At 43.2% G+C, this 24149-nt stretch overlaps 1 protein-coding gene across 2 annotated transcripts in view; it reads right to left on the bottom strand.

The window, feature by feature from the left end:
* Positions 1 to 7454: 7454 nt before the first annotated feature.
* Positions 7455 to 24149, bottom strand: part of LOC139458727 (arrestin domain-containing protein 2-like) — a 36315-nt gene continuing 19620 nt past the window's right edge. For both annotated transcript variants that reach the window (XM_071240137.1, XM_071240142.1), the window contains exons 5-7: positions 13570 to 13746; positions 10682 to 10784; positions 7455 to 9729 (exon numbers count right to left, since the gene is read on the bottom strand). In XM_071240137.1, coding sequence (XP_071096238.1) covers positions 9491 to 9729; positions 10682 to 10784; positions 13570 to 13746 — 519 coding nt within the window. In that variant the 3' untranslated portion in view covers positions 7455 to 9490. The remainder of the gene's footprint in view (positions 9730 to 10681; positions 10785 to 13569; positions 13747 to 24149) is intronic.

Below are 24149 nucleotides of genomic sequence, written 5' to 3'. Positions count from 1 at the left end.
GTACATTTGTATTGCTACAAATTACTTTCTCAAGTGGAAGCTCAAAGCGCTACAGAGTTAATGAAACAGGCATGTTATATAGAACACAATACTTGTTGGGCCGTTGTATTTAGGGAACAGGTGTGTCTTCAATCCACTCTTGAAATATGTAAGGGTCATGGCAATAAGATGGAATGGAGAAATGAGACTCGGAGAAATGAGACTTTATCGTGACTTAGCTGAGAAGGTGTGAGTTAGCAAACAGTTTTAGATTAGAAGACGTGAGTTAGCTGGCAGTTTTATATTAGGAGGCGATAGTTTGCAGACAAGTTTAGATTTGAAGGCGTGAGTTAGCAGGCAGTTTTACTTTGAGAGGGTGAGTTAGCAGGCAGTTTTACTTTGAGAGGGTGAGTTAGTAGACAGTTTTACTTTGAGAGGGGGAGTTAGCAGGCAGTTTTACTTTGAGAGGCTGAGTTAACAGACAGTTTTACTTTGAGAGGCTGAGTTAACAGGCAGTTTCAGATTAGAAGAAGAGAGTTAGCACGCATTTTTTAGATGAGGAGGTGATACTTTGCAGATAATTTTAGATAGATGTCATAAGTTTCAAATCAGTTTAAGATTAGAAGTTGTGAGTTGACTGGCAGCTTTAAATTTGCAGACAATTTGCAGACAATATTAGATAGATGTCAGGAGTTTGCGGGTAGTTTCAGATAAGATTTCAGGACTTTGTAGGCAGTTTTAGATAAGAAGGTGTGACTGTGGGAAAAAGTAGGCCGTTTTAGATTAGAAGACGTGAGTTAGCAGGACGTCTTACATTAGAAGGTGTGGGTTAGCTGGCAGTTTTAAATCTGGAGGCGATAGTTTACAGGCGGTTTGAGATTAGATGGCAAAAGTTTGCAGGGAGTTTAAGCGAAGAAGGCGTGTGTTAGCAGGTATTTTTAGATTAGAAGGGTTGAGTTAGCAGACAGTTTTAGCGTAGGAGGCGATAGTTTGCAAACAGTTTTAGATTAGATGCCACGAGTTTGTAGACAGTTTTAGCTGAGAAGGCGATAGTTTGCAAGCAGTTTTAGATTAGATGCCAAGAGTTTGTAGACAGTTTTAGCTGAGTAGGCGATAGTTTGCAAACAGTTTTAGATTAGATGCCATGAGTATGTAGACAGTTTTAGCTGAGAAGGCGATAGTTTACAAAGAGTTTTAGATCAGATGCCAAGAGTTTGTAGACAGTTTTAGCTGAGAAGGCGATAGTTTGCAAGCAGTTTTAGATTAGATGCCAAGAGTTTGTAGACAGTTTTAGCTGAGAAGGCGATAGTTTGCAAACAGTTTTAGATTAGATGCCACGAGTTTGTAGACAGTTTTAGCTGAGAAGGCGATAGTTTGCAAGCAGTTTTAGATTAGATGCCACGAGTTTGTAGACAGTTTTAGCTGAGAAGGCGATAGTTTGCAAGCAGTTTTAGATTAGATGCCATGAGTTTGTAGACAGTTTTAGCTGAGAAGGCGATAGTTTGCAAACAGTTTTAGATTAGATGCCATGAGTTTGTAGACAGTTTTAGCTGAGAAGGCGATAGTTTACAAAGAGTTTTAGATCAGATGCCATGAGTTTGTAGACAGTTTTAGCTGAGAAGACGATAGTTTGCAAGCAGTTTTAGATTAGATGCCAAGAGTTTGTAGACAGTTTTAGCTGAGAAGGCGATAGTTTGCAAACAGTTTTAGATTAGATGCCACGAGTTTGTAGACAGTTTTAGCTGAGAAGGCGATAGTTTGCAAGCAGTTTTAGATTAGATGCCATGAGTTTGTAGACAGTTTTAGCTGAGAAGGCGATAGTTTGCAAGCAGTTTTAGATTAGATGCCATGAGTTTGTAGACAGTTTTAGCTGAGAAGGCGATAGTTTGCAAACAGTTTTAGATTAGATGCCAAGAGTTTGTAGACAGTTTTAGCTGAGAAGGCGATAGTTTGCAAGCAGTTTTAGATTAGATGCCAAGAGTTTGTAGACAGTTTTAGCTGAGAAGGCGATAGTTTGCAAACAGTTTTAGATTAGATGCCATGAGTTTGTAGACAGTTTTAGCTGAGAAGGCGATAGTTTGCAAACAGTTTTAGATTAGATGCCATGAGTTTGTAGACAGTTTTAGCTGAGAAGGCGATAGTTTGCAAACAGTTTTAGATTAGATGCCATGAGTTTGTAGACAGTTTTATCTGAGAAGGCGATAGTTTACAAAGAGTTTTAGATCTGATGCCAAGAGTTTGTAGACAGTTTTAGCTGAGAAGGCGATAGTTTACAAAGAGTTTTAGATCAGATGCCACGAGTTTGTAGACAGTTTTAGCCGAGAGGGCGATAGTTTGCAAGCAGTTACAATGTAGAATCCGTGTGTTAGGAGGCAGTTTTAGATTAGAAAACGTCATGAGTATGCAGTCAGTTGTAGATAAGACAACTTGAGTTTAAAATATAAAGGAGTGAGTTATCAGGCAGGTTTAGATTAGAAAGAATGAGTTATCAGGCAGTTTTAGCTTAGTAGGTGTGATGCAGTCGATAGTTCTATTTGAGCAGGCCATTGGTGATATGCGTAATGTACCAATATCCTTTGAAATAGTTTTCTGTGAAGACAGAATTATTTGTTATACTTCGTCTTTAAGTTTCTACCTGGCTGATAGGAATATTGTTTAGTATATAAATTATTATATTTGTTTTTCTGTAAGTTTAATTGAAGTTCGTCCTTAGAAATATCTCCCTTGGTCAATAAGAAGTAAGTTCGGAAACACGAGCGATTTACCGAAATAAAATGACTAGACAACAAGCGAGTGGCGGACGCTACAGGTAGACAGGACATGTTTACCCTTAAAGCGAAAATCTGGTGGAATCACTGAGTTTCAGTGATCCAATCATATAATTTTCACCGTTATTTTACATAAAGCCCCAAGGAATTTGTCTCTGTGGATAATCGTGACTTCGAATTCTCTGGCGTTGACGCTTTATATATATTGGATACAACTTTACATTAGTCAATTTTCCCTTTATGTCCAGCGATTTCAGCAGCTCCAGCCTCTTGAGTCTATATTTCACAAACTTGATTTCAATGAGCGTCCTACAACTCTTGCTCAAGGATAAAACATACCTGGCCGAAGCTGTCAAAACGTTTGTTTGCCATCTGCATGTCATTGGCAAAGTTAAAGCGTCAGTGACAAAAGTTATGTACAGTGAAATTCCCTATTTTGACTTGTACCATCTGTTCCCGTGACTTGACTTGCCTTTGCATGTGTTTGTGACGGGTGCCATCTGTAGGACAGGATATGATCACCTTTTCGCGAACATAACTATTTGATAGTCATTCATAAACACATGCAGTGGCATAGTCGAAATCGTACAATGAACTCAGTTTTCAGCAGACATTTCTTATGATTATGGGAATGTTTTTATAAGCAACAAGATGGTACTTGTTGTTACCCCGTCTGGCGCTCGGCATCAAGGTGCTAAAACAAGGACTGGTCAGCTCGGTGTCGGTATACTGTGTCTGAGTGGGATATTCGTTTTAAACTGTGGCATGGTATCTCAGTGGGCTAGCACTATAAATCGGCATCAGTCCGGACCAGTGCAAGCACACACACACACACACACACACACACACACACACACACACACACACACACACACACACACACATGCATGTACGTCGCTATATAAGTGCAATAGTCTTGGGCGCGACGTTAAACCCCATTCCATCTCACTTACTGTAACAGGTGAGCAACAAGCCCAAATCAAGTATGCAACATCAAATTAGAATATGCTGACAAGGCAGAAAAAGAGAAAGGCGAAATGTTTTTGCAACAAGAGCGCAGAACGTGCCAAGAAGGCAGCACAATAGACCGACCATCTGCCAGTGCTGACCCCAAAGAACATGCCCCGCCCTACCGGTAGCGTACGTCATGAATGAAGACTTGGCTATGTCAAACAGATGCACAATGAATTGCCTTTGTTGGTGCTATTATTTGCCCGTTTCCTGCATGAAGAAAACTCACGAATGATGTCAAGGAGACCCCCAGTTGTTCATTCATTGGACGTTTTCCAGAATTGCCCGTCGCCATAGGTCACTCTTTCCATTTCTGCAACATTCTGTATTGACGATTCTTAACCTGAGAGCCTCTACTGCAGATGAGAATGTGTTCGACACAGTGACTTAAATCTAATTTAAGTAAAAGCCACAGAATAATTAATCTGTAATACCTGCTAAAACAGAAGCGTAAAATGCAGAACAGAGATGGCATTTATATGTGATGATAACTGAAAAACAGTGATGACACCAGGTGTTAACCGATAGGACAAACCAGTCATGACACCAGGTGTTAACTGATGGGACACACCAGTGATGACACCAGGTGTTAACCGATGGGACAAACCAGTGATGACACCAGGTGTTAACCGATGGGACAAACCAGGTTAGAATTGGTCTTCGGCAACCCGTGCTTGTTGTAAGAAGTTAGTAACGGGTCGCTGACTTGGTTGATGCATGTCAGCGTATACCCATTTGCTCATGGTGTCTGTTACTGGATTGTCTGGCCCAGGCTTGATTATTTACAGACCACCGTTGCGTTAAACAATAAACAAGCAAACAAACAAACACGCGTTCTTCCGGCAGCACACGCCACTCACACACGTGTTATCAAAAACGTCACTGCCAGTGAGTAAGGAGGCCTGGCCGGCACACCAGGCTGTTACATCACAAAGGATTAAGACGTCATGCATTCAGTAGGTAGATGTGTTTATTCCAGTATCTCCCTTGTTCTCTACATTGAATCACCTGAGATTTGTGTCACTGAACACCATAACAGAAGAAGTAACATAATGATATACGTGACAACTCTAACCTTTGTTTTGGCTCAGGCATGTCTCAGTATAGATACATTCATTTCATTTAAATAAAGTAAGCTTATTTACTTACTTACACAGCAAAGGGAACAATTTTGAAGTCACACACTGTTGTTCAGAAACATGAGTATTAGACGAATATACTAATGGAGCATATCTCAATGTAGTGTGTCTCAGTGTAGGATGTCTCAGTGTAGGATGTCTCAGTGTAGGGTGTCTCAGTGTAGCATGTCTCAGTGTAGGATGCCTCAGTGTAGCATGTCTCTGTGTAGGATGTCTCAGTGTAGCATGTCTCAGAGTAGCATGTCTTAGTGTAGCATGTCTCAGAGTAGCATGTCTCAGTGTAGCATGTCTCAGTGTATGATGTTTCAGTATAGGATGCCTCAGTGTAGGATGTCTCAGTGTAGGATGTCTCAGTGTAGGATGTCTCAGTGAAGGGTTTTTCAGTGTAGCATGTCTCATTGTACCATGTCTCATTGTAGCATGTCTCAGTGTAGGATGTCTCAGTGTAGGATGTCTCAGTATACGATGTTTCAGTGTAGCATGTCTCAGTGTAGGATGTCTCAGTGTAGGATGTCTCAGTGTAGGGTATCTCGGTGTAGGATGTCTCAGTATACGATGTCTCAGTGTAGGATGTCTCAGTGTAGGATGTCTCAGTGTAGGGTATCTCAGTGTAGCATGTCTCATTGTACCATGTCTCAGTGTAGCATGTCTCAGTGTAGGATGTCTCAGTGTAGGATGTCTCAGTGTAGCATGTCTCAGTGTAGCATGTCTCAGTGTAGCATGTCTCAGTGTAGCATGTCTCAGTGTATGATGTCTCAGTGTAGGGTATCTCAGTGTAGCATGTCTCATTGTACCATGTCTCAGTGTAGCATGTCTCAGTATAGGATGTCTCAGTGTAGCATGTCTCAGAGTAGCATGTCTCAGTGTAGGATGTCTCAGTGTAGGATGTCTCAGTATAGGATGTCTCAGTGTACCATGTCTCAGTGTAGCATATCTCAGAGTAGGATGTCTCAGTGTAGCATGTCTCAGTGTAGCATGTCTCAGTGTAGGATGTCTCAGTGTAGGATGTCTCAGTATAGGATGTCTCAGTGTAGCATGTCTCAGTGTAGCATGTCTCAGTGTAGGATGTCTCAGTGTAGTATGTCTCAGTATAGGATGTCTCAGTGTAGCATGTCTCAGTGTAGCATGTCTCAGAGTAGGATGTCTCAGTGTAGCATGTCTCAGTGAAGCATGTCTCATTGTCTCATTGTAGCATGTCTCATTGTAGCATGTCTCAGTGTAGGATGTCTCATTGTAGCATGTCTCAGTGTAGCATGTCTCAGAGTAGGATGTCTCAGTGTAGGATGTCTCAGTGTAGCATGTTTTAGTGTAGCATGTCTCAATGTAGCACGTCTCAGAGTAGGATGTCTCAGTGTAGCATGTCTCAGTGTAGCATGTTTCAGTGTAGCATGTCTCAATGTAGCATGTCTCAGTGTAGCATGTCTCAGTGTAGGATGTCTCAGTGTAAGATGTCTCAGTGTAGGATGTCTCAGTGTAGCATGTCTCAGTGTAGCATGTCTCAGTGTAGCATGTCTAAGTGTAGGATGTCTCAGTGTAGGATGTCTCAGTATAGGATGTCTGAGTGTAGCATGTCTCAGTGTAGCATGTCTCAGTGTAGCATGTATCAGTGTACATGTCTCAGTGTAGGATGTCTCAGTGTCTCAGTGTAGCATGTCTCAGTGTAGCATGTCTCAGTATAGGATGTCTTAGTGTAGGATGTCTCAGTGTAGCATGTCTCAGTGTAGCATGTCTCAGTGTAGCATGTCTCAGTGTAGCATGTCGCAGTGTAGGATGTCTCAGAGTAGGATGTCTCAGTGTAGCATGTCTCAGTGTAGCATATCTCAGTGTAGCATGTATCAGTGTACATGTCTCAGTGTAGCATGTCTCAGTGTCTCAGTGTAGCATGTCTCAGTGTAGCATGTCGCAGTGTAGGATGTCTCAGAGTAGGATGTCTCAGTGTAGGGTATCTCAGTGTAGCACGTCTAAGTGTCTCAGTGTAGCATGTCTCAGTGTAGCATGTCTCAGAGTAGGATGTCTCAGAGTAGCATGTCTCAGTGTAGCATGTCTCAGTGTAGGGTATATCAGTGTAGCACGTCTAAGTGTCTCAGTGTAGCATGTCTCAGTGTAGCATATCTCAGTGTAGGGAATCTCAATGTAGCTTGTCTCAGTGTAGCATGTCTCAGTGTAGCATGTCTCATTGTCTCAGTGTAGCATGTCTCAGTGTAGCATGTCTCAGTGTAGGATGTCTCATTGTAGCATGTCTCAGTGTAGCATGTCTCAGAGTAGGATGTCTCAGTGTAGGATGTCTCAGAGTAGCATGTCTCAGTGTAGCATGTCTAAGTGTAGAATGTCTCAGTGTAGGATGTCTCAGTGTAGCATGTCTCAGTGTAGGATGTCCCAGTGTAGCATGTCTCAGTGTAGCATGTCTCAGAGTAGGATGTCTCAGTATAGGGTATCTCAGTGTATGATGTCTCAGTGTAGCATGTCTCAGTGTAGCATGTCTCAGTGTAGGATGTCTCAGTGTATGATGTCTCAGTGTAGCATGTCTCAGTGTAGCATGTCTCAGTGTAGGATTTCTCAGTGTAGGATGTCTCAGTGTAGGATGTCTCATTGTAGCATGTCTCAGTGTAGCATGTCTCAGAGTAGGATGTCTCAGTGTGGGGTATCTCAGTGTAGCACGTCTAAGCGTCTCAGTGTAGCATGTCTCAGTGTAGCATGTCTCAGTGTAGGATGTCTCAGTGTAGCATGTCTCAGTGTAGGATGTCTCAGTGTAGCATGTCTCAGTGTAGCATGTCTCAGAGTAGGATGTCTCAGTGTAGGGTATCTCAGTGTAGCGCGTCTAAGTGTCTCAGTGTAGCATGTCTCCGTGTAGCATGTCTCAGAGTAGGATGTCTTAGAGTAGCATGTCTCAGTGTAGCATGTCTCAGTGTAGGGTATCTCAGTGTAGCACGTCTAAGTGTCTCAGTGTAGCATGTCTCAGTGTAGCATATCTCAGTGTAGGGAATCTCAATGTAGCATGTCTCAGTGTCTCAGTGTAGCATATATCAGTGTAACATATCTCAGTGTAGAGTATCTAATTGTAGCACGTCTCATTGTAGTATGTATCAGTGTAGCATGTCGCATACCTCAGAGTGGCATTTCTCAGGGTAGCATGTCTCAGTGTAGCACGTCTCAGTTGTGTTGCAAGCAGTGGGACACCATTGATGTAACCTGCAATTTCCGGACCGACGAAAGGTTATTATTTCGGTGAACAGTATTGTCTCTAAAAACCATTGTGACTGAAAACCGGCACATGGTCAGCTACTTAATATTTGTACAACGGTCTTTTCAATATAGAAAACACATAGATACCATGCAGGGAGTGGCAAACCAAGTTGGATCTTCCCGTCCCGGCGACCACTTACACGCACACGTGTACTCTGTGTGACACAATAGCTTGATCGAGATTAAGTTTGTTGAAACAAAAGGAAAAGAAACAGAAAATGAGAAATAGAGAGACACCGATAAAGAACCAAGCACCGACCGACCGTCGTATTGAGCATGACAGTCCTAAGTCTCAGCGACAAGCCCTCAGGAAATCTAGTGACTGAAAGACGCATGAGTCACCGTGTCCCAGTCTATCCCTAATCAATTAGCAAGACAATCAAAGCAACGTGACTTTCTATAGATCATCATAAAGTTTTTGTTCTACGTACACATAATCTTTTATAAATCAAAATCGTGTTCAGGAGATATTTATTGGTCTTGGATGTATAAAACATTGACAGCGAATGTCACACATGTATTATCGTTCATTTTCAAATTTGCTAAGTGCGTCAAATGATACAGTTGACCTGTTAGGTTACTCAACATGACAAATTTACCTTTTTTTGCAATTTCACAAAATAAGTCTCACGCTTAACAAACTTAAAAGTCAGAATTCTACTGACAAATATAGTATGTCTAATGATGTGGAAATAAATACAGATTTGTAAATGGCATCAGAGATGTGTTGACATCTCAAACTAAGGAATGCTACCAAGCTGCTCGCCTGCAGACCACGGTGCACTTTACAGCTCATTGGGAGAATGAAAAGAACAGGAATGCCCTTACAGGCGACCTCAGGAAATGGTCGCCATCTTAACATTACAGGAACACAGCTCTCATTTGCAAAAGATGGATATCCGGTAATGGTGAATCGGTGGAGGTTTCTGTTGACTTCATCATTTTCACGAACTGTTCTCGTCCTTCTGATATGTTAGGGTTTGTGATAATTTTAATCATACATCTATCCTCACATTTCAAGTATCGAAAACCTTGATGTCTTTGGGGTTTTTCTGGTGTATTGACATCCATTTGTTCCTTGTCACTCGCTAATGAAAAGATTCTTGTAGAACACGAACACTTTACGTCTATGAACGAATTCAAAATATGAATCTGACACACTGAACTTTAACCCTTCACAAACTGTCAACAAGGCCCAAACGTTCATTTATTAACTTGAACACACGCTCCAGACGACACGACCATTCGTCATGGATTGACGGAACACAGCGATCTATCAACTGGCGCGGCGGAATCTGCCGATGACGCTCTGTGCTACATTCCGAGTTCCTCGTGTCTGTATTTCGACGATCATGCATGAGACTCACTGATCAGGTCAACATTGTCGGGTCTTATGCCTGCACTAAGTTCGGCTTTAGCTACTAACTGGCGCCTCCGTATCCCCGGGCTCTGCCTCAGTTTCAGCAGGTAATACCTGTCCTTCCTCGCGTCCCTGATCTCTTCATAGTATTTATACTTAGGTCGGTAATCTTTGGGTAATTCCGTCGTCCCATCCTCGCCCTGCTCCTCGCCGCCGGTCAGTGGACATTCTGAAAACATCAAAGTAGAGTAAGTGAGGGAGCCGGACGCGCTGCTTCTGTCAATATTGGAGTTATGACAGGTGGTATTCGTTCAACATTCAACACCACCGATAGGGTGTCTATAAAACACGAATAATTATCGATATGAATCTAGGAATCCTACAGTTAGGAAGAGAGTTTATGGATGTCAACTTCCGTTTTTTGAAGAACAAAACTTTTCTGAGTATATGCTTCTTCCTCTTTCATCAAGCGAAGGAGTAGGCATATGTACCGACGCTCGACATTAAGGTTTTAAAACAAGGACTGGTCGGCACGGAGTCAGTATTATGTGTCTGAGTTGGGTATTCATGTTAAACTGCGGCATGGTATCTCAGTGGCCTAGCAAAATAAAACCGGCATTTGTCAGAACTAGCAGTAGTAGAAGTAGCTACACACACGCACGCACAGGCACACGCGTGCTTATATGCATGTTGCTTTTATACGTACAATAACCGTGAGGGAGACATTTCACCTCACGTCACCTCACCCCATGTTATGGTGACGCCTTTTCGTGGACTGCAAAGAGTGACCTATTTTTCTAGCGGACCTGTTCCTCAACCTACGTTTGAGCTGCACGCATTCGGCATGAGTGTCATGTCAAACGAGTCATCTAGCCAGAAATATACACTGGCAAATGTAACAAATAAAACATCATACACAAAACGCCATGTCACCATCAGAGCGTGTCTATTTGATTTATGAAGTATTACAAAAGGAATGAGACAGCAAAATTGTGAAATCAGCCATTCTCCACCTGCATCACGTCTGTCTTTGAGAATTGTACTTGACAAACCGGTGGAGGATAATATGAATATTAATGTTGCGGTTTGTCGCCTCATTCCAATAGAGTCGGATAGTCCAAGATTGGAGTTAGCAGAAATATAACCTGTCACTGCAACAAGAATGTCCGGTTCCACCTTACCCCTGTACATCCACTTTATTGGAATAAGTCCTTTTTCTGGAATGGTAACCACGGTAACTGGGACTGCAGCATATAAAACGGAATCGGAAAAATGCGCTTCAACCTGAAATACAAAAAGAAAGATGACGTGTTTCTCTCTCAACCCTTTTGTAGCGTGTTTGGTCCCACTGCTTAAAACTACTGGCGTGGTGGTCTTAGGTGTAACCTATATTCCGCAAACAGCATTTTAATTCCTTACAATTGTCATGTCATTGTATTCTGCTCGTAATTGCAAGGCATACACATGTAAAGTTGATTGTTACGGTTAAGCTCAATATGTAAATGGCAGCTATTCCCTTCTAGTCAGACCGCCTCCGTGGTCTAGTGGTAGAGCGTCCGCCCGGAGAGCGGAAGGTCCGGGGTTCGATCCCCGACCGCGTCATACCAAAAGACGTTAAAATGGGTACTTGTTGTTACCCTGTCTGGCGCTCGGCATTAAGGGGCTAAAACAAGGACTGGTCGACTCGGAGTCACTATACTGTTTCTGAGTGGGGTATTCATGTTAAACTGCGGCATGGTATCTCAGTGAGCAAGCACTATAAATCGGCATCAGTCCGGACTAGTACAAGCTGCCACACAAACACACACACGTACATGCACGTCTCTATATAAGTGCAATAATCTTGGACGCCACGTTAAACCCATTTCAGCTCACCTCACCCTTCTAGTCGGACACAAGATACAAGACGTTTCATTTATCATCGATTATTGAAGTAGAAAATACAACATTAGCTCTATCATATCTATGACCATAAACGCATTCTTTAATCGTTTACATGAGATGGCTAAACATTCCGTGTATGTGCCTCAATATTAATGTCAAGGTCAAGACGTTTAAGGTGTAATCCGACGGGAGTCTGACACGCTCTGAGCCTAACTGTGATGGACTGCGTTGATATTACTAAATATTTTTTTCACACACTTCTGCCAACGATGCTGGAATGTCAGGATCCCACTGGTGTAGAAGACTTCCTGCTAGTGTTGTAAAATCCTTCACAGCTAAAGTGACATCATCATCAATTGCATAATACTTGCCACACAATTCTCAGTTTTGGGAAGAGGTGGAAATCTGTCGGTGCCAAATGTTGTGAATTTGGAGGATGTTCAATCGGTTCGAAGCCACAGTCATGCATTGCAGACATGCAACATGTTTCCTGGTGAAAGAATTCATCTTCAGTGAATTATCCGTGACGTTTAGCCTTGATATTTTCACACTGTTACCAACACTGACTAGCTTAAGATGACAATCACTAGTATTGCCTTTCTGGAGGTAGCCCAACAGTAGGAGCCATTTGGAGTCCCAGAAAACCGAAGCAATCGACTTGCCCTTGTAGAACAAACTTTAAGTTCTTTGGAAGAGGAGACGTTTCCATTGCTTTGGGAGTTCTTTAGTCTCTGGTTGATAGTGTGAACCCAAAACTCCATCAGCTGGGTCTGCTTCAAAACTACATAAATTCTCACAAGAGATGATGAGCGTTTCTGATCAAGAGTCAGGAGCCTGGGAACCTAACGTGCTGAAACCTTTGTCATGTCCAGTTCATTTCATTGGGTTTGTGACATATGGTGAGTGGCAAAGGAAATAGCATTAATCCCTAAAGTATGACGTCATCGTTTGAGTTGAGAAGGGTTTCGACTAGAGCTTTCTTCATTATTGTCCAGATAGAAGAGCTCGAGCGTTTGCGGATATACCACCTCAGTTGACTCGAGAGTTAGTGGATATACCACCTCAGTTGACACGAGAGTTTAAGGATATTCCACCTGAGTTGACTCGAGAGTTAGCGGATATACCACCTCAGCTGACTCGAGAGTTTGCGGATATACCACCTCAGCTGACACGTGAGTTTGCAGATAAACCACCTCAGTTGACACGAGAGTTAGCGGATATACCACCTCAGTTGACTGGAGAGTTAGCGGATATACCACCTCAGTTGACTGGAGAGTTAGCGGATATACCACCTCAGCTGACACGAGAGTTTGCAGATATACCACCTCAGTTGACACGAGAGTTAGCGAATATACCACCTCATTTGACTGGACAGTTAGCGGATATACCACCTCAGTTGACTGGAGAGTTAGCGGATATACCACCTCAGTTGACTGGAGAGTTAGCGGATATACCACCTCAGTTGACTCGAGAGTTTGCGGATAAACCACCTCAGTTGACTGAAGAGTTTGCGGATATACCACCTCAGTTGACTGGAGAGTTAGCGGATATACCACCTCAGTTGACTGGAGAGTTAGCGGATATACCACCTCAGTTGACTCGAGAGTTTGCGGATATACCACCTCAGTTGACTGGAGAGTTAGCGGATATTCCACCTCAGTTGACTCGAGAGTTTGCAGATATACCACCTCAGTTGACTGGAGAGTTAGCGGATATACCACCTCAGTTGACACGAGAGTTTGCAGATATACCACCTCAGCTGACTGGAGAGTTAGCGGATATTCCACCTCAGTTGACTCGAGAGTTAGTGGATATACCACCTCAGTTGACTCGAGAGTTTGCGGATATACCACCTCAGTTGACTCGAGAGTTTGCGGATATTCCACCTCAGTTGACTCGAGAGTTAGTGGATATACCACCTCAGTTGACTCGAGAGTTTGCGGATATACCCCCTCTATGACGTCATGTTACACACACAACAAAGAGTTCACGACAATGCAGTTCCTTCAATGTGCGGCTCAGAACCTATTAATCAAGCCTCTTACCGTATGATATTTCACTTGTGCCACTTCATTTGTCTGTCCTGTCTTGTCTATGAAGTGAACCATGTCCCTTTAATAGCATTACGCTATTATAGTTTCGCCTTACCTAAAATTGGCACCGCGTCAAGAACAGAAGCACTTACCGCTACGCAATATCTGACGTCGATGACGCGACATTTGCTGAGCCTTGATGGGCACGTTGGGGGCACGAGCAGTGGGAAGTCCTTCCAATGACGACGTTGCCCGGGGCGAATGCCATCGAACAAGCGGGCCTCAGCTAGCACCAGAGACTTACTGTGGACATCTCCGTATATGAGCAACTGGAGAGCAAACACAGCATTACATTACTGTTGGGCTATTTGGATACGAAGAGAAAACAGTCTTTGATAGGCACTTAGAAGTTTGAAGAACATGAATAGATGACATGTTTTTTATGTATCACAACTTCTTTTATTCTTTGTAACGACGTTTCAGCAGTAGTTGATGAAGGGGCAAGATGTAGCTCTGAAACATCGTTACAAAGAATAAACGAAGTTGTTATTTAAAATAACGTGTCATGTATTCGTCAAAAGACTGTAATTGCAGATATCAGTGTCCTTCTGTGTTAGAGTGACTGACGTCAGATATGACGTCATCGGACACGATCTTTTCAGATGCAGCGTCAGTAGGAGAAAATCGGGTTTTTTGGATACGGTAAATGAGCTTGGGTGTCATTCAGTATTGTTTGAGGATTGTTGTCATTGTGTCAGGGTTCTTATAAGCGTGATATATGTATGTATTACAGATCTGGTATTTGTGTGCTATGTCAGAAGTAGTGAGTGTGGTATTTCGTGGTATGGGAGGATTGTGTCAGGTGAATATTCCTGAGTAACACGGAGAAGGGGATACACCTGCACCACCTACACCTGCTCCAATACACCTGCACCACCTACAGCTGCACCACCTACACCTGCATCACCTACACCTGCTCCAATACACCTGCACCACCTACACCTGCACCACTAAACCTGCACCACCTACACCTGCACCACCTACACCTGCATCACCTACACCTGCTCCAATACACCTGCACCACCTACACCTGCACCACCTACACCTGCTTTAATACACCTGCACCACCTACACCTGCACCACCTACACCTGCATCACCTACACCTGCTCCAATACACCTGCACCACTAAACCTGCATCACCTACACCTGCTCCAATACACCTGCACCACCTACACCTGCACCACCTACACCTGCATCACCTACACCTGCTCCAATACACCTGCACCACTACACCTGCACCACTAAACCTGCACCACCTACACCTGCTCCAATACACCTGCACCACCTACACCTGCATCACCTACATCTGCATCACCTACATCTGCACCACCTACACCTTCACCACCTACACCTGCACCACTACACCTGCTCCAATACACCTGCACCACCTACACCTGCATCACCTACACCTGCTCCAATACACCTGCACCACTAAACCTGCATCACCTACACCTGCTCCAATACACCTGCACCACTACACCTGCACCACTAAACCTGCACCACCTACACCTGCTCCAATACACCTGCACCACCTACACCTGCATCACCTACACCTGCATCACCTACATCTGCACCACCTACACCTTCACCACCTACACCTGCTCCAATACACCTGCACCACTAAACCTGCATCACCTACACCTGCTCCAATACACCTGCACCGCTACACATGCATCACCTACACCTGCACCACCTACAGCTGCACCACCTACACCTTCACCAATACACCTGCACCACCTACACCTGCACCAATACACCTGCACCACTACACCTTCACCACCTACACCTGCACCACCTACACCTGCATCACCTACACCTGCACCAATACACATGCATCACCTACACCTGCACCACCTACAGCTGCACCACCTACACCTGCACCAATACATCTGCACCACTACACCTTCACCACCTACACCTGCACCACTAAACCTGCATCACCTACACCTGCTCCAATACACCTGCACAACCTACATCTGCATCACCTACATCTGCACCACCTACATCTGCACCACCTACACCTGCTCCAATATACCTGCACCACTAAACATGCACCACCTACACATGCGCAACCTACACCTGCACCACCTACCCCTGCACCAATACACCTGCACCACTACACATGCATCACCTACACCTGCACAACCTACATCTGCACCACCTACACCTGCACCACTACACATGCACCACCTACACATGCACCACTACACCTTCACCACCTACCTCTGCACCAATACACCTGCACCACTACACCTTCACCACCTACACCTGCACCACTACACCTGCACCACTACACCTGCACCACCTACACCTGCATCACCTACACCTGCACCACTACACCTGCACCACTACACCTGCACCACTACACCTGCACCACTACACCTGCACCACTACACCTGCACAACTACACCTGCACCACTACACCTGCACCAATACACCTGCACCACCTACACCTGCACCGCTACACCTGCATCACTACACCTGCACCACCTACAGCTGCATCACCTACACCTGCACCACCTACACCTGCACCACCTACACCTGCATCACCTACACCTGCATCACCTACACCTGCACCAATACACCTGCACCACTACACCTGCACCACCTACAGCTGCATCACTACACCTGCATCACCTACACCTGCACCACCTACCCCTGCACCACCTACAGCTGCACCACCTACACCTGCATCACCTACACCTGCACCACCTACCCCTGCATCACCTACACCTGCATCACCTACACCTGCATCACCTACACCTGCACCACCTACACCTGCATCACCTACACCTGCATCACTACACCTGCACCACTACACCTGCACAACTACACCTGCACCACTACACCTGCATCACCTACACCTGCATCACCTACACCTGCACAACCTACAGCTGCACCACCTACACCTGCACCACTACACCTGCACAACTACACCTGCACCACTACACCTGCGCCACCTACACCTTTTGCGTATTATTTCCTGTTTCCCTTTAGGTATTCTTCCCGAGCCGCGACTTGTCACATTCCAGAGGAATCAATGCGTGAGTGATAACACATCCATGTGAACCAGTCTGCCCATGTTTCACCCGTGTCCCTGTAGGTATCATCACATCGTTACAAAATTACCGCCGGTAAAAAAACAGATAATGACTGTCGTCATAAATATCTCATTAAACATGTAACGCTTCACCTTATGTACATGCCGAGGACAATAAAACAGAGACAGATAGCAGTTATGTCAAACCACACCGTTCAGTGACGTCATAACCATAATGTACGCTGCACGCAAGCCGCTTACGTAATAACCCTGCAAGCATGCTGGGAAACCTTGAGAAGTGAAATAAAAATCATCTCTAGCTCATCCATGACTTCAATGTTTTTTTCAAGATATGACGAAACTCAGAAATAAGACAACTGCGTCCATGGCGTGATGTCCAAAACATTGCCAGGTTTCTCCAAGGGGGGACTTATTTATTTTCAAACATGAAAAGAATAAATCAATGCCAACGGTGACAACTGCAGATCTTATCTAAATATGTGTCCCCCTCCAGCGAACTTTGTCTAATAATACTTTAATCACCAGCACTATGTCAGTTTCAAGACTTTCATCTGACGTTGATGCCGTATTGGTCCCTCACACGGCGTGCTGCACCCCACGACCGACGTCCTACACCGTGTCTTTCACTCAACCGTATTCACAAGAACAAACACACCCCGAAGCTGGTTCCTATCATTGATGAATGACAATCGAACAGGTAGGATAGGTCTATATTAGCTGCACCTTCCTTATACATTTCAATTTTTAGTTGCACTCTTATATATCTAAATTAGTTTCATTCGCGTGTCCTCCCTCGCTCTGCTTGCACCCAGTGACCCAGGGTTGGCCTGATGTGGGCATGCAAGTGCATGGCATTTGTTTTAAGCCATATACAAAGCAGTCCGAGCCTTGAATGTATCTGATTCTTGTTATCAAAAACGTGAGGATCTGGGTGAGAATTGGTCTCCAGCAACCCATGATTGTCGTAAAGGCTACTAACGGGGTCGGCTGGTTAGTATCGCTGACGTGGTCGGTGCATGTCACGGTATCCCATTTGCGTGGATCGATGCTCATTATATCAATCACAGAAGTATCCAGACTCGATTATTTACAGACCGCCGTTATGTAGCTGGAATATTGCGGCGTTAAACAACAAAATATATTATATAAAACAAAACATTACAATCGAAGTAAACAGAAGGAAAAATTTTAAAGTAGTTGTTACATGTTGATTTAAGATAAAGTCTGTGATACAATGAGCTCATAATTCCTTTAACCCTTTGCTCCCTTTTGATATCAAAAGACACGAGGGTGTGATTTTATTTATCATCCAACATCATTCTTCCAGCTTTTTCAGTTTGTAGACAATAATAAGCAGTGTCTTTCAGCACAGACGCTATTGGTCACTTGGCAACGTGCTGCAAACAGTTTCAGTAGCAGAGTCATTAGCGATGTCATTTGATTGTGACGTCATGGTAACAATGACGTCACAATGGCCTGTAAAGCATTGTGATGCAATTTCATTGCAGCAATATCTACAATGTAGATATCGCTTGTTATCATATAATGGGTAGGTTTCTCGGCAGGATAAAGCCAACTGATAAAAACGATATCCGTGGAGGTCATATGCGGATAGAGATGCAAATATCAGAGGTCAAGTAGGGACTACTTTCACTGTTTATAAACAAACATGGCGTCGCCCTCGTCGTTCGGCGATCGAGTCTGAATGAACCATCGGGAATCTGGATAAACTACAGAGATAATTGCTTTCATTATTAAAAGAACAGTCTAATATACTGAAAATCAGTGTCTAACTGTGACGTAGCTAAGCCATTTTATAAGTTTTGGAAACTTTGGAGATATAATTTTCGACACAATTTTGCGAGGGCACGAGGCCTAGCCAAGCGGGAACAGTAGCCATATCTGTGCTTGTAGACCTCTGCGGCTTGAACCTTTCTCCACAAAATAAATTAGTTGGATTTGGCCGAAATATGTTTGAATTGTTACCTTGTTTCGTTTTGTCGCTGTGTGTACATCTGAGTACACTTCTTAACGTTATGACAGGACAGACCGACTGTCAACAACGCCTGACCGTGGCCGTGACGTCTCATAGACTAGGATTAGAGTAGCTTCCCTTTGACAAAGGTCAGTTACTCTAGCAGACAGACCGATGGATTGCCGCGAAAGGCAATTAAAAACAACTGTAGTTTTGCGTATATGTTGCTTCGCCTCTGTATAAGAAAGAGATTTCAGTTGGATCTATATTGGCTACTGTCACTGTCCGACTGACAGATCACTTACCCTGTGACGTAATAAACATTGTCAAAGTTTTTGACGGCATTTTACACTATCAAAAACTTGGTCAAAATGGACTTTGACCAAGTTTTTGATCCAAGTTTTTATACTGTAACGGGTTTTTCACCCAAGCAATATGATAATGTGACTTATGTTACAAGTTCTGTTACCATTGAAACATGGTCCCAGTACCTAACTTTATCGGTGTAAAATCGACATCACAATAAAAATGTATACAAGATAAAAGAACTTCAAAACTTGAAAGCTGCATGAAGATTATTGTGTAATACGGCCATGGCATAATCATAAGAACACTCTTCTCATCAAAGACACCGACGTATAGTCATCTATATATATAAAGCCACACTTAATGTATTGGCGGGGCGGTTGGGTAGCCTAGTGGTGAAAGCGTTCGCTCGTCACGCAGAAGACCCGGGTTCGATTCCCGACATGGGTACAATGTGTGAACCCCATTAGCGGTGTCCCCCCACTGTGATATTGCTGGAATATTGCTAATAGCGGCGTAAAACCATACTCACTAACTCACTGACTGTATTGGCAGTGGTGAGACTCTAACAGTAACCCATACATTGCCGTCATTCAGACGTCTGCTGTGGATGATTCATCACTGAATCCTACATGAGGCTGTGTTAAGCTACATGAAATCATGCGGCAGATCAACGATTTGGATATCAATAAGAAGGCAATGTGAGAGTGGGTTGTTCTCGTGTCTGTGTGTCGGTGTGCTGTCATGAGTGGAGCCTGGGAGCTCCTCCAGCTGATTGATGTGGATAGCCCTTCTGGCTTCTTGTACCCCCGTCACATCGCAACAATCTCACTACCGTATCAAAGACAAACCTATACATGGTCGGACATTCATATCGACATCTAAAGGATGTGCGGCGATTTGAACTGGGTTTTAACGTCGCGTTCAAGATTATTCCACTTATATAGCGATGAGCATGCACGTGTGTGTGTGTGTGTGTGTGTGTGTGTGTGTGTGTGTCTGTCTGTCTGTCTGTGTGTGTTTGTCTGTCTGTCTGTCTGTTTGATCTGGTCTGGACTGATGCCGATTCTATAGTGCCAGCCCACTGAGATACCATGCCGCAGTTTAACATGAATTCCCCAATCAGACACAGAATACTGACTCAGTTCTTGTTTGAGCCCCTTAATGCCAAGCGCCAGGCAGAGTAACGCATTTTGGTATGACGCGACCGTGGATCGAACCCGGACCTTCCGCTCTCAGGGCGGATGCTCTACCGCTAGACCACGGAGGCGGTCTGTAGAGGATGGAGTTTGCTCTGCAGAATGAACATATTGACATTACAAACTGACGGGTTGAAGAACCCGTCCCTTCTGCGTGTAGCATTCCCTTCCTTCATGTTCCATCGAACACGCGTAGAATGAACTAATGTTTTTCACGAACCTTGATGACGAAGAAAACATTCATAGAATATATGACTAGGAAGATCCCCGAATCAATACAATTGGAGAAGAAAATGAAAATTCGATTTCGTGTTTTTGAAACTTCCTTAGAACTAATCTTGATGTGTATTGTCCGACTCAGTATCGTGTCTCTAATCACTGTTTGTATTATATAACTAATCGGTCATTATTTCTTTTACTTGTTATATCTGTTAATTATTGTATTATTCACGACATCATGTAGCACGACTTTTAAACGTATGTTAGATATCTTTTTAGGTGTATGAATAACCGCAGACATCTTCAAACTGACAGTTAGTATATAGATACCACAAATGACGTCAGCCAAGAAGTGTCTTCCTGTAAAGGTCGAGGTGCAGGTATCTTGTTACCGCATATATCCTCATGGTTGTTATTGATTAATATACAGACGCGATGTGCCGGATTCTGCTGACTCCGACACCGACTTACGTCAAAGACGAACTATTGTCAAACCTTGGGAGCAAGCAAATCGGAGTGGGCTCATTTGTTAGCTTATACAGGTGGCTGTGACGAGGCAACATATGCTGACGCACGCCACGATACATAGGTCCTGGATTCAATAAAAAAAACTTGCTTTTGAAAAAGATATTTAATTCTGGTCTCACTGCGAGGCACGTATTCGTTGTTGTATATATACTGCTCAAAATAAGTTAAAATCGTAACTATTACTTTAACTAATCTGTCATATCATGGCACATTAATTTAAGTAAAATGAAAGAACGGGGTGGCTCTTCAACTTTTTTAGTAGAATATAGTGTGAGTGTGGAGTTTTGTCATTAAGGACTATTCACGTCCGTTACAGGTGAGTGTGTAGTTTTGTCATTAAGGACTATTCACGTTCGTTACAGGTGAGTGTGGAGTTTTGTCATTAAGGACTATTCACGTTCGTTACAGGTGAGTGTGGAGTTTTGTCATTAAGGACTATTCATGTTCGCTACAGGTGAGTGTGGAGTTTTGTCATTAAGGACTATTCACGTTCGTTACAGGTGAGTGTGGAGTTTTGTCATTAAGGACTATTCACGTTCGTTACAGGTGAGAGTGGAGTTTTGTCATTAAGGACTATTCACGTTCGTTACAGGTGAGTGTGGAGTTTTGTCATTAAGGACTATTCACGTTCGTTACAGGTGAGAGCGGAGTTTTGTCATTAAGGACTATTCACGTTCGTTACAGGTGAGTGTGGAGTTTTGTCATTAAGGTGGTGTGTTTCAGGCATATAGGTGATGTGTTTCAGGCATATAGGTGATGTGTTTGATACATATAAGTCATGATTCATTTCCATGTAACATCATGTGGATGTTTTGAAGCCAATCTCCCACAGACATTTAAGGTAGGTTGATGCGTGTGATGTGAACCAGATTGATTGCGTTGTCATTCCGAGAGACGAAGTGTGGCCTGGGGAAGGTTTTACATCAAGAAATCACAGATTTAAAATTGTTGATATAATAAATGACAACGCACTAAGGCGTTGCATGATTTATCTTCAGCACTTCAAACACCCGGGTCTCGCGCTGAAGAGTGATTTATTGATATAGTTATCAATAACAGTGCGTTCGTGCAGGACTGTGTTTATGGAAGATTGTGAAGCAAACGACTATCAGTCTCCGTATCTGATGAAGTAATGTTTAGGATGTGATAGGATAGCAAAGTCTGTTTTTCTGTATTCTGTTTGTTAAATTATGAAAGACGTGCCATCATGTGTTTCACTGATCCCAATGAATACAGTACCCCCTACACCTTTGGAAGACGGGTGCTGTGTGGATTGTGTTAAGGATAAAGCCTCCCCCACCCCTCGGGTTTTCTATGGATGGTCGGCCCTACCCGGAGGGAATACCCGAGGGGGCGGAACTAGGGCCTTTATCCATAGAGCACCCGGGAGAGGAGGTTTTATCCAACTTATATACCGACCGTTTTTAAAAAGTAAAAATCCGACGTATTTTTATTTTAACGCGAACTTATCGCTACCGCCGCTGTGTGTCCCCGAGATTTGTGTGGTTCGGATGCAATGTCTTGTTCGGTTTTAATCGTCAATCATCGTCCCGTTAGCGATGATTGATTCATGGGAAGAACATTTTGCACGTGCAGCACGCGCTAGCTAACTGCGTGGCCTTCAGTGTAACCGCGATGTCATGAAGAGCTGTTTCTGACTCTGTGACCTGACCATATGGCATATTTCACTAACGCTCCTTGACAATATTGCATATATCACTATATCGCTTGCCTTTTCATAGCCACTACCACGAGTAACGAATGCCATAACTTGCACGTGCATTTCAGACAGTGCAAATCGACAATGGCTGCGTTTTGACGCACCGTCTGTCGAATATCAGGCCATTTACATTTTCTGATAACATATCCAATTTATATACCGGATTGTTTGTGTAGTCAGGTTCAATGAACTACATACTACATGTGCGTTTCCTTTTTTGAAGAGTGTATATAGCATGATGCCAATGTGGCGTATATGTCAATTTAGCTCCCAGACTATATTACATATGTCACTTTAGCTCCCTGACTATATGACATATGTCACTTTAGCTCCCTGACGATATGACATCTATCAATTTAGCTCCCTGACTATGTGACATATGTCATCTTGGTTCTATGACTATATGACATATATCAATTTAGCTCCCTAACTATTTGGCATATGTCACTTTAGCTCCATCGCTATATGACATATATCAATTTAGCTCCCTGGCTATTTGACATATGTCACTTTAGCTCCATCGCTATATGACATATATCAATTTAGCTCCCTGGTTATTTGACATATGTCACTTTAGCTCCATCGCTATATGACATATATCAATTTAGCTCCCTAACTATTTGACATATATCACTTTAGCTCCATCGCTATATGACATACATCAGTTTAGCTCCCTAACTATTTGACATATATCACTTTAGCTCCATCGCTATATGACATATATCAATTTAGCTCCCTGGCTATTTGACATATGTCACTTTAGCTCCATCGCTATATGTCATATATCAATTTAGCTCCCTAACTATTTGACATATATCACTTTAGCTCCATCGCTATATGACATACATCAATTTAGCTCCCTGGTTATTTGACATAGGTCACTTTAGCTCCATCGCTATATGACATCTATCAATTTAGCTCCCTAACTATTTGACATATATCACTTTAGCTCCATCGCTATATGACATACATCAATTTAGCTCCCTGGCTATTTGACATATATCACTTTAGCTCTATCACTATATGACATACATCAATTTAGCTCCCTAACTATTTGACATATATCACTTTAGCTCCATCGCTATATGACATACATCAATTTAGCTCCCTGGCTATTTGACATATATCACTTTAGCTCCATCGATATATGACATATATCAATTTAGCTCCCTAACTATTTGACATATATCACTTTAGCCTCCTAACTATATGGCATTACTTCAACATGACGACTAACAGAGGGATCAAAGTGACAATGATTATAACACGAGTGTTTGTAAGGTATCAACACGAATACTGATATCGATTTTGTATGTTTTGGAGAAATTGTATCGATTTTGACAGCCTGTGTTTTACAGAACGTGGATAAGTTTGACTCGGAGGTATTCTCGGCGACATGGCAGCCTGTGTTTTTACAGACCGTGGATAAGTTTGACTCGGAGGTATTCTCGGCGACATGACTATAGGAATATTTAAACATATAGCCCGATTACAAAGTAATTAAAACAAATCCAAACGGTCTAAATGTGACACCAATCGTGACACACGTGTCGGACGAGGACACAATCATCAGTTTCACTGCACAGTAAACATCTCAGTACTGTTATGAGGTGACAATCAAAATGCAAATCATTAAATTGGACAAATATGTCTGGGGGACGGT

The sequence above is a fragment of the Haliotis cracherodii genome, unplaced genomic scaffold, assembly GCF_022045235.1.
Source record: "Haliotis cracherodii isolate W230 unplaced genomic scaffold, xgHalCrac1.p SCAF_1, whole genome shotgun sequence".
Classification (NCBI taxonomy): domain Eukaryota; kingdom Metazoa; phylum Mollusca; class Gastropoda; order Lepetellida; family Haliotidae; genus Haliotis; species Haliotis cracherodii.
This window is presented reverse-complemented; position numbering and strand designations above follow the sequence as displayed.